Source organism: Ambystoma mexicanum, chromosome 7p (genome assembly GCF_040938575.1).
Source record: "Ambystoma mexicanum isolate Mex_15411 chromosome 7p, UKY_AmexF1_1, whole genome shotgun sequence".
Taxonomy (NCBI): Eukaryota; Metazoa; Chordata; class Amphibia; order Caudata; family Ambystomatidae; genus Ambystoma; species Ambystoma mexicanum.
The window spans coordinates 525606944-525619459 of NC_090939.1; the positions used below are offsets into that span (position 1 = coordinate 525606944).

The 12516-nt window shown below is 43.7% G+C and overlaps 1 protein-coding gene across 1 annotated transcript in view; it reads right to left on the bottom strand.

Annotated features, from left to right (window-relative positions):
- CYBB (cytochrome b-245 beta chain) overlaps positions 1-12516 on the bottom strand; it is a 370087-nt gene that overhangs the window by 277804 nt on the left and 79767 nt on the right. Inside the window, exon 3 of the mRNA XM_069636562.1 lies at positions 11193-11303. Coding sequence (XP_069492663.1) covers positions 11193-11303 — 111 coding nt within the window. The remainder of the gene's footprint in view (positions 1-11192; positions 11304-12516) is intronic.

Below are 12516 nucleotides of genomic sequence, written 5' to 3' on the forward strand. Positions count from 1 at the left end.
TGTTGCATATAGCTACATAGAAGAGGAAGCTTTATACCACAAAATGTGAAGTGAAACATACCCGACCCACACATTGTTTTTTGTTAAATGGCGAATAGATTAAGGAAGGGTGCAAGTCATCAGTACACTGTCTATTTTTACATTTACATACAGCAATCAATTCTCGAGAAATGGAGCACTGCACACCTTTTTCTGACCTACTAATTCTCTGCTTGGCTGTATTGATTCTTTTTCTGAACCCTGCCTGTCTGTATACGATCTCTTAAATATTCTTTTAAGATACTGTTTAGATAATGGTGTTTGTGGAGCGTGAGGCAGTGACTGGCCTAGAGTACTTGAACACTGCAGTCATATATACCCAATGCGCATGCGTAGATAAAATATCAATAACAAAATGGCAGGAAAAGGGAAGACTGTCTTACAGCAGCTTACTAGTGGAGCACAGAATGCTTTGCTCGGACAAAACAATAGGTCAAGTGATCATTATGCAATGAATATCTAATGTCTCCAAATACACGAATTGAGCGACTACATCTCGTAGGGTGCTATAGCCAGATCAAGGCCGGGATAGGCTAGGTATTTCTCATTATATGGCGTTATCTGCCCATTCCATGGGCAACACTGGGGGGTAACGGACCACGGCCCGCGAGGCCCATTATCATGGGCCCAGGGCCGTTTCCCCCTGGTGTTGCCCGTGGAACGGTATTGGCACCCTGGGTTAACAAAGCGGCAACCTAGGGCGCTAAAAAAAAGGATTTTCCTTTCTACAATGGGACTCTGCACGCGTCCCGTTGTAGGAAGTAAAATCCTTTACCAACATGGCCGCCATGAAAGGGAAGAGGGGCTCCCTATGGAGCCCCTCTTCCCTTTCATGGCGGCTGTGGGAAGCTAAGTGGAAGTTGCAGCTGCGGCGCCAAGGGCAGCAGCAGCCAAAATAAGGTAAGTGGAGGGGGTGGGGGGACGATGGCGGCAGGTAGAGCCGGCGTCAGGCGGCTTGGAATGCGAGCTTGTACCAGCAGTTCAAGCCCGCGTTCCTAGCCACTAGCCACCTGATTGGCTGGCTCCCCCGCCCAGGGTGCTAATTCTAATTAAGACTAGAACTTAGATTTGAGAAAGGAAAACCCTCGAGGTTTCGAAAACAATGGATAGAGTAGAAATCCATAGAGAAAAGCATGTCTTCTTTGCCTTTCACTGAGAGGTGAGGAGACCTGTAGCGTGCATATCTCGTTTGGGTGCGAAGAGGAACCTGGAAGAAGATTTTCACATCTAAAATTGGTGACTGGATCATTAGAAGACGGGGGAGCACGATATGGAGGGGGTATAAGGAGACAGTGATTGAGGACCTGTCATCTCTTGCATTGAATTATGGACCCCTTTCAAAATAACGTTTGTGCTTGTCCAAGTCAAACTTTGTAATTGAAAAATTAGCCGCAGAAAATGGATGAAAAAGAGGTAGTGAAGCTGGATTAAATTAGTAAATAAGGAGAAGTATTAGTAAAACAACCCCATGGATCACTTGATGAGGGGGCCCAAATGAAATCTAGAGAAGAAAGTTAGAACCTTCTTCTTCTTCTTCTTAATTATCAAATGCGTGGGCGGACCCACGCAGGTGCTTCCCTATCCTAAAGGATGATGTGCACAAGACCCACCAATCGGTACTTAGCTCACATAATCTCACAACTCCTCCCACCGCCCAGTCTGCCTCACAAAATCCAACATCACACTGTTCCTTCTCCTGCCTCTCACCCCGTCACCTCCCAAAACAAAGGACCTGGGTCATGTATCGCACTCCTGAGCCATTCTAAAGTGGGGCTCAAGGTACCCCTCCGTAAATACCAATTATGTACTGTATGACCAGATGCTAGAGGCTCCCCTAAGAAAATCTGAATGAACTTGAAACTCGAGGTATATAAACCTTCAAGCCGCAGATGCAGTGTAAATAATTTATTTTGATAGTTTACATAGTTTAAGATGAACGCCTCACAGCATACATGGGGCTCACTGTATTCGAATTGAACACACAGTAGCTTGTGACTTCTAAGAACTCTGGGATTGAAAGAATGTTATTGTTAGAACTGAGGTCAGTTGGAAGCTGTTCAAGGAGAATGGGGCTGCAGCACTTATGTTGTGAACCAACTCAATAATGTTCACTTACCTCGTCATGTGGCTGGAAGTTATTATAATTTCCTACCTGCATGATAAATCATCTGGAGACGGATGCACATATAATTATACCAAGCCCCAAGAAGCTGATTCTCAAAGATGTTACCAGGAGCAAGTCTGACTTACCTTTGACTGACAACAGGAAAGGGCCATTTGATTCACAGAAGAAGTTATTCTGAGAAACTTTGATTCACACCGGACTTACTTCTGTGAGTGTGGATTACGTTTCCACAGTATTAGCCCATTTCTGTTGACACAGAGGGCTTACGCTGTGAATCTCCGACCAGCTCCACATGGCATTTGAATTCTATGCATAGAATAGAAATTCAGATCACAGTGCCACCAGGAGCCTAACTTTCCATGGTATCCAGTGAAATGTTTGAATATTGGAAACGGACTCGATTAAATGTCAGCTCCAGATCACCGTAGAATGTATCTAAACTAATTTCAGTTCCCGAATTGCAGCTGATTTCTGCTAATGTATGAGAATGTGGGATAGACTCTTTTGTGTTAGAAGCACAGATACAAAAAGACAAGTGAAGGTAGGACAATGTGACCGAGGAAATACATTCTGTAAACCATCAGGCATATTAAAAGAGACATTTGGTATGTCAACATAATCTCATAAAACCTAAAATAGAGGTCGAAGTGAGAGGAAACTGAAGTGTACTGACTAAAACCAGCCATCTTCACTTTTTGTCATCTGAGAACTGTTCCTGGATAGCAGGCATGGCAGACTCATTGGAGATTCAAACCTCCATTCCATTGAGCTATCTTGTAGCCGCTGGCTTGCTGTTGTTTATTTCAGTAGCCTGCTTGTGGCATACAGCGCATTCCCAAGCCCCCCCCCCGCATAGTCCTGATCCCGCATTAATCAGTGTTTGTCTTCTGTATTTAAGCATGGTATATGTGAAATTGCTGCAGGCACAGTTGTGTGTGCAGGTCATCAGTGGTTGGGCGGGGGGGCGCTTTAGTCTTTGTAATGTCTCTAAAGCGTGAACGGTGGCTGATGATTAGAAGGGGAGGGTCTATCAAGCTATATGCTCTGGGGGACAATGACGCAATTTATTGGTCGTTTAAGATGCATTTTCTTTCACTTCGTTTCTTTCAGTCTTTTTAGCGCCATTGTAAAACAGACTGGTGGGGGGTGGAGTGGCGTGGAGAAAAGGCAGGACACAGGTATGGAGTTTGTATGGGGGCAGCGGGGCTGTGTGGTGTGTGTGGAGCGTGGGCGAGGAGTGGTGGGCCGGTAGGGACATATTCTCACTGCCTTTCTTTGCACACTTCGACCATTGATATATACATCATAAAATGCTAACACAGGAGCGATGAATGAACAGTAAGGGCAGCAGGATGCATCACTCAAACAATAGCTTGAAATCGTTTGAAAATGCAATACATTTCAGGTGAAAATTAACTTGCTATATTCAGTACATACACTCCTTTTGTTACGCCTCCAAATTGTGAAACAAACACTTTTGTCACTAAATACTTGGTTCGCAAATATTGGCCTTCATTTGGTCCATAGATAGCCATTTGGCTTTCCTTAAAAGAAATCACTCTTTTTGATTCTATCATCTCCTCATATTAAACGTATAAGATAGGTGTGTACCAAATGTCTGCTTCCCCTTTTCTAATAATACACGCTATCACCAAATATCCGAAAACCGTTTTCAGCAAAGGTGCTACTTGCATCCCCAAACATCTGCTTATTGCGCATTATTATATATTTATTTTATGCAAAAATGCCAGCTTTTCACTTTTCATAAACAAACGTGTCCCGAGAAAATGAGCTTGTCGTTTTCTGAAGATTCAGCAAATTTGCCACAATATCAGCCAAGTGTTCTTATTTTACACACTCAGCTTGATCCCATTAACCCAGCCTTGTATCAATGGGTAGCTTTGAGGTTCAGCCACACATGTCCCTGTAGAGCCCGACAATCCCAGGCATTGCTTCAAAAGAACGTGTGCAACCATAACATGTTAGCCAAAGCATCATTTGAACAACTTGAGCCGCACATAGCCATGCACAGTCTCAAATGTCCTTGACATTTTATGATCATATATCAATATCATGTTTCAAGAAAGGCCCCATATGCTGAGATTATTTATCGCTTGATATGTACATCCTCACATGCACATTTGCAACATGTTCCAGTTAAGCACCCATCGGCGTGCCAATTTCTACACTGACACAGGAAACAATGGGCCTCATCACTGGTTGGGCCACCACCAGGGATGTGTTTGAGGGACTGGATGTAATACAGGATGTGGACGCCATTTGTGAGATTAAAATTAAGAAACGCAGAACCTTAATTGATGGTGTCACGATGGAAACGCTAGTTGACAGCAGTGCAATTTACACTATGATCAGTAAGAAGTCGTTGAACAAGCGTGTGTTAAAGGAAGCGAAAGTGAGGGCAAATGCTCATTGATAGCACCCAACATGCCCCCTATGGACGCTTAACAAAATGGGGACTTACAGCCTTACCACAACTCGGCATCTGGCGCTAATAGCCCCGGACCAAGTTGCGGTTACGCTATTAGCATTGGGCGGTATCCAGGCAGATTTACAGCCGGGATACCGCCCAACTTGTGATGGGGCCCAATGGCTTGTTAGGTGGCTCATTAGCCTTAGAAAATTGTAATGCATATCACAATTCAGTTTCACCTAGGTTCAGTTAAACATACATTGTCAAACCTATGCATAAATTGCCCCCGAAAACTACCTAGGGCAGACCTTGACTGGCACCCATGTGCCAAACATTGACATTCTAGGCATGCACGCCCTAGCATATATCAGGTTATTTAATCGAAATGCCAGGCAGTGGAATGATATGTCAGGTATTAACATAACATTCCAGCTATTGCCATTATGTGCTAGTTATTGCAGTTATATGCCAAGTTACTCTTAACACATGAAAGTGCACTGCCAAACACACACATATGCAAACCACAGGTACATATATGCAGACAGATGTACAGGCAGGCACAATCACTGACCTCCTCATCTAGCACTCCCAGTCCTCTCAACTCCTTCTTCTCTGATCTTGTCCTCCTTAACTCCCTCCTACAAGAATACCAATAGTACTCATGGGTGACTTCAACCTCCCCAAAGTCTCGGATAGTCACACAATTCAACTCAGCTCTCTCTCCCCTGGCCACTATGCCTTACCTTAACAATCTATGCAGTCACTCCCAAAGCACATATCTTGTCCTTGTCTTTTTCTCCTCCTCTCTCCCCACTTCCAACCTCATTATCAACCCCTCCCGTTTCTGAATACTGTAACCTGCACTTCTGAACGGCTGCCACCACACTGGATCCCCCTCCCATTTCTGCGATCTTCAATTGCATATTCAGTTCTGACTCTCTAGTCCGCTAGCTTGCAAAAGTTAAGTTCTCACTGTTCTCTCTTGCTCCGTCCCATGCCTCTTTTATTTAATAGGCCATCTTTGACTTTAAAATGGCTCTCAGACATCATTTAACTTCCACTATCCCCATACCCTATGGCCACAGCCCTGGATTACTGTATTCAGATATAACTCATCAAAACAGAAATGCATTGTAACTGCCTAAGTAATGTAAAGACTGACCCCTCACTTTTCCTCCTCTGTAAAAATGCCCTTCTCTCGTTCACCATGGTCCTTGACTCTTCGAAACCATCCTACTTCACCAAGCTAATCTCCGCTTTATGCTCACATCCATGTACACTCTCCTCAACACTACAAGGCATGCTGACTCCTCCTCGTCCTAGCATGATCTCTTCTTTTTTCCCTGTTAACAACTTTGACTCCTACTTTGCTTCTAAAATCGAAAGAGATCTGGTACACCCTCACCACTCTCTTATCCCTCACATACTCCTTTCTTCCCACCTCTGCCTATCTCTAGCTCTTCCTCCTTATGCATATTTCCCCATATTCCTCTTTTGAACTTCCTACCTTTCTTAGGTCTGCCAATCCCTCCTGTGCCCCTGTTGACCCATTTGACCCTCCTTAGGCAGGCAAAGTCTCACCCGCTAATATCTTTCCTCTGTTTTCATTTTCTCTCTTTCATTTGGAGTCTTTCCAGCCTGCTTCTTCATTGTTACAACTGTCCTAATATCCTAAAGAAGCCAACAGTTGACCACACAATTCTGCCAAATACTGATGCCTATTTCTTGTCCCTCAGTGCTCTAAAACCCTTGAGCGACTCATTTTTAACAGGATCTTCTCCTAAGTGGACTACAATAATCGCAGGCACAATCTCAATTTGCTTTTGAGAGTCCTCTCTCCACTGAATAGGCTCTTGTCTGTATCTCTACATTTCTATACTTTGCTCACTAGTCCAAACTAGCCTCCATCCAAATGCTACTTGACCTCTTGACAACCTTTGATATGGTGGGCCACTCTTCTCTTGTCCTACCCTCCCTGATTTTAGCATCTAGGGAAATTCTGTTGAATGGATTGCTTTTTACCTCTTTCCTCAGATATTCTCTATCTCTTGGAACATAGATGTCTCTGGGCCAATCTCTCTTCCAGGGGGCAGCCCTAAAGGCTCCTTGCACTCCCAATGTTCACCGTTTACATATTCCCACTCTGTCAACTCACCCTCATCCTTTGGGTTCCCATACTACCTCCTCCTAGGCAATACACACATGGTCTTCTTCTCTCATTTTACTGCTGACCTGTCTGACACATATTTACTTGTTTATCTGCTATCCACCACTGGATGGCACTTTGTTGGCTTTTGCTGAACTTTCCAACATCAACATAATCTACCTTCATGCATCTATTGCCCCCCTCGCATTCCCCCATCCATCTTATGTCCACCCAATTTACTCTCCCTCTCAAGCCTTTGGTCATTTTGGACATGGAATGTTACTTTCACCACTTTATCACCTCGACAGCTAAATCAGCATGGATTATCATTCGTGACATGAGGAAAATCTCCCTCTCTTGCTTAAATTTCCACTAAACCATACTTTCTTACATTGGTGCTCTGTTGCCTTGACTACTCATCGAGCCTCCATCTTGGCCTCCTCCTCCACATGGTCCTCAACATTGCCACTGATACCCTCCACAATCTGTCCCACACTTCCCCAATCTTCAACCAGAGCCTTCATGATGGCTCCTAATGAAATGGATAACCAATGTCTCCTTACATTTCTACTTCATGTCTTTAAATGCTTGCATGGGCTTGCCCTCCTCCCCTATCTAGCCAACACTATCTCACACTACTCTCCCATTGACACCCTCTGATATTGTGCACTTCCACACTGCCCACCCATGTCAACATACCCCCAATCCTAAAGGGAACTTGGATAGGTGGGGACACCCAACTGGATGGCCAGTGAGAGACCAGCATCCTCTGACCAAAACATGCCAGCCGCAGTGCAGGGGAACTAGCGGAAACCAGTTTGATACACAAACCACTGGAGTCACACAGAGGAGGGCAGAAACTCCTCTGCATGCTTGCCAACTAGGCGGACAAATTACAATACAAAACACACAGGATAACCATAGAGGTTGGGCACAGAAATGCAAAGACAAAGAGTTAAGAAATCGACAAAATATAAAAATTAAAAAAAGACTAACCCAAACAAATATCCTCAACTTTCGGCATGCACCCCTCATACAGAAACTCACACAATAACCTCTCTGCACATCAATCCGCATGAGCTTCACCACATTGCAACAACATACTAACAACATATAGCCAGGCACAATACCACATGGGAATTTGGCACAGACACGTAAACCGCACCTAAACTCAGCGAATGGTGCAAACCGAACTGAAGCGGCCAACAGAACATCACATCTCTCACTCTCCTATTTCCACTACACCCTACTAACGCCACCTTTCACACTCTCCTTTTTCAGATCTGCCAGAGCACCTGGTGACCACTGCAGTGGTGACGGTGCGTGGTACAAATACCTTTAACATTAACATATCTCTGTCATCATGATGCTCCTTCTTGCTTCCATTTCTTATCCCTATCTGCCCCACGTCATTGGATCTACATTCCCTTTCTTGTTAAAACTCTGCCACTATCCACTGATTCTAGTGCCCTCTAAATTTCTACCTCCTAAACCAGGAAGAAGCCTCCTCTGACTATCCCTGCATTACTTCAGGAGGAGCTATCTGCTCTCTACCATGCTGTACATTCAGATCTGTTTATGGCAAGTTATTGATCACGTGTCGTTCCTGTCCCCATTCTCTGAAACATTTACCCACCATCATCCACTGGCCATTTGTGACTTCTCTGCCTCTATATTCCACAGAGACTGATTCAGGACTGCCTTGCAGACTGTTGATTGATTTTATAAGTGCTTCTGGCCAAAACACCTACGTCCAATAAATATGTGTTGTAAGGATAGTACGGACACTTCCGATAGGTTACTTAAGAGATCCTTTGCTGGAGTTACATCAAGTGTCCTTAAGCTACTTGAGAGGAATCCTCTGGCTTCTACCACCCAGGCTACTTGTATCCAACTGCCTTGGCTGGAACACCCGTACACTAGCATTACACACACATTCATCAACATTTGCAACATTTTCTCTGACCTCATGCATTCCAGACTAGCTGGCATCCATCCCCCAGAAAAGCACTTCACAACACACCTCTCCCTTCCTTACCAGAGAGAGAGGGAGAGAAACACACACCAATCACATTCGTACTCAGAATTCCAAGCCTCACAATGACAGGAATATAAGAACCTGTGAAATAGAGATGAGGCAGCTCTAACACCACTGCAGTAACCTAGAACAAGAGGAACCCATATGTTCTAAACCACATACACCAGACTGAAAGCACCTCCCAAACAACCAACCACTCATCGCACTACACATCAGGTAAAACTAGATACACTACATACTCATACACCACTCCCACTCATCCTTTTAAAGAGCAATAGTGATTTGTGAATACTTGGCATACACAGATGCCTGCGGATCTACCTCCACATGTAGTCACATCACATTTGACCCACCTCCATGTGTAGCCACATCACATTTGATCCACTTCCACATGTAATCGTCATCCACTCTCCATGCCCACTTACTCTGCTCTATCACTATGGGAAAATATGCCACACATCCACTCTTTCGGTAAAATTCGATACATAATTATTTTAGCACGTCCAAATCCAGTACTCTTAGGTACACAACCAGTACCCTTTAGGTACAACAATATCTATAAGTTACGCATCCAAACATCCGGCACCACCCCATGACACAACTTCACATTCAGTACTATCAATGCAGCACAAAATCCAATTCAACATGTTTATATTAGGCATATTTAACTAACACCTGATATCAGCAGATCAACTTCCCCTAAATATGTTTAGCATAGCACCCGTTTCCTAAACATTTCTATTAAGTCTAAACTTCCTTCCCCAACATTGTAAGTTAAGAAACATTTAACACTCTTAAGTCGATAGCAGAACAGAACCTGCAAACCCTGTAACAATTATAGGCTAACATATATCACTCAGGAGGCTTAAACATCCCCATTAAGATAACTTGATCCTAAGGGCCTAATGCATGGAACGTTTTCCTATGGGATTGTGCCATTATAAAACACTTCCATGAATCAGGCCTTAAATGTCTTTGCTGTCCTTATGCAGTTCTAAACTTGCAGACCCTCCAAAATAAAATCAACCTATCTCTACTAAAATTCATTGCTGCTCCCACATCATTAAACCTGCAAATCCTCAAAAGGTTAGCAGTTAACACAACCTACTCATAGATCCACACATATATATGCCAACTTGCCAGCATTCATGAACTGTCACGTCCTTTCTTGGCATGGTCACCATATACACCCTTTGGAAACCTTGTTACAAGCACCGCTTTCCTGAAATTCCTAAGAGAACATCCGTCCTACAAAGCACTTCACAACAATACTAATAAATACAAATGCATGCACATGCAAACACATATAAACGCATATGTCCAAGTGCGCATACACACTTGCACACTCAAATGACCACAAACAAATTCACACATTTCGAATTTATTGCCACTTTCAGGTCTTACACACCTGGCTTTTTGCCTCGCCTCTAGACCACATGCATGCCCCCTAAGCACTCTTCACCACTTCTTGAGTGACAATCAGCCAGGGTAGTGCTTTGTACACCACAACACAACCTGTGGCTTTTTCTTTCTGTGTTGCAGGACAAAAAAGCGCAAAGGACAGTTTGGGATCCAGTGATCGATAGCGACACATGTGAAGGAGGCTGACGGGAACTGAGAGGTAAGGCACCACAAGACGCCACACAGAATACGACTAGCATACTTCCTCTCCTTATTTAGTCCTTCCTTGGGTTGACAAAACACATCAACAAACACACTCGCTCTCTGTCCTTGTCTCTCCCTTCTCTCTCTGTTTCTGGGGGAATGTTTGGTGCAAGAGCAAACATAGACAGTGACATTATTATGTTCTTTGAAAGCCACTGATAGGACTGAGGAAGTACTCAATGTGGATAAAGCCATTGGATTAGTAATGGCTGGAATGATTGGATGGCATTGCCTCACCTTGCCCAATACTCAAGCAGTCCCTGTTTTTAACACTGATTGAATTTCAACATGACAAGCCAGATTCACATACATTTGCACCCAGGGAAGTTTGGGAGTTCCTGTAAGTCTCTCAAATGCGCATTGTTTTACATAGGCTACTTTTGCAAAGCCTTAAAGTGGAGCCACTATGGAGATGCCTGGAGCATCTGGGTTATGCTTTCATGCAATGTAATGAAGATTTGCTTATGTGCATCCCTGAAATTCTCCGTGTAGCTCCACATTTTCTCAAAATGAAAGCTGTAGTAATTTAATATAAAGAGCAAGAGAAGCAAGTGGGAATCAGAGAAGGTCACCTGTATCACCCGATTGGCTCCAGTGCAATTCCTTGTGAATCAGACCCAGTGTGCACTAGAAAGTGGAAAACCTAAAGTACATCAAACAGCCGAGCATTGCCGTTTATACAGTGATTGCACGTGTTCTGTGTTTTTGCATACACACATTGCATGAAAATAAGTTCTATAAGACTTACCACACTTGACCCCCTCAGGAAGGACAGCAAATTACGACACACGGGCAACAAAATCAGCATACAGTTGAAATTCAGACATGCTGCAGGTGCTCTCGCCCATGCCAGGGCATGCTGTAAGGTAATACATAACACAGAAAATATTACTTATCTCAAGCAATCCAGATACATTCATTAAAGTACAATAACACACCTCCTCGGGAGGATAGCTCAGTGGCAACGTGCTCGCCTTGCAAACAAGACAACGTGAAGCAACACAGGTTCGATCCCCGGGTCCGCGCTTAGAAACCTTTGAGTATTAAGCGGGTTATAAATAACTAAGAGACATATTCCTGTAACAGCCCCTCATTGCCCCCGGGCTGTGTGGTCTGTGTGAGCGCTTTAAAAATGCAAATAAATACAGTGTGTATGGTGCAGTTCAGACCTTGTCTGTTACATGAAAGCAAATAGAACATGTGTGCACAGTAAATAACATCTTATGAGTCAGTAGTGGTAAAACACACTTTAATTAATAATAAAACTGGTTGTTTTCCAGCTCCCCATAACTTAAAGCCACACTCTGCATGTCCGATTTCACTGCATACATTAACATTGAGATATCAGATGTGTTACACTGAATGTGGAAAAGTTGAACGCTTGGAACTCGTAAATACATTGTCCCACACTGACTTAAATAAAAACCCTAAACACATGACCCCTGCTAAAAGGGGTGGTAATGATATGATATGATACGATATGATATGATATGATAGGTTATTTATAACCCAGAGGTTTCTAAGCGCGGACCCGGGGATCAAACCGGTGTTGCTCCATGTTGTCTTGCTTCCAAGGTGAGCATGTTGCTCCTGAGCTATCCTCCCCTGGCTTTCATGGAAAGGGAGAAGGTACTACGCCCCGTTCGATGGCGGGCATTTTCTTTGTTTTATTTTATTTTCCATGGGTGCCATGGAAAGGGAGAATATATGGATTCAGACAAAACCTCCATTCTGTATTATCTAAGCAGTAGATTGTGTTACCTACAACATATTAATGAAATAATTAAGATAATAGGTGATTGATCATGAATGGTGCCTGTGCATCCGACATGGTCTGCTCGCGGGTGCCATTCTGCCTGCAGGGTCAGACCTGGCGGGCGAAAAAGCCAGCCGTGAGCAAACCTCGTAGTTTGCCAGTCCGATAACAACGGTACTTCAAGCTTACCAGTATCATTGTTACCGGACCAGCAACCTTATAATGAGACCCATTGTCTATAATGGGTTCTTTATGATTATTTTCAGAATCTTTAAACATTCGAAACCCCTGAAGAAGAGAATTGTTTCTTGAAATG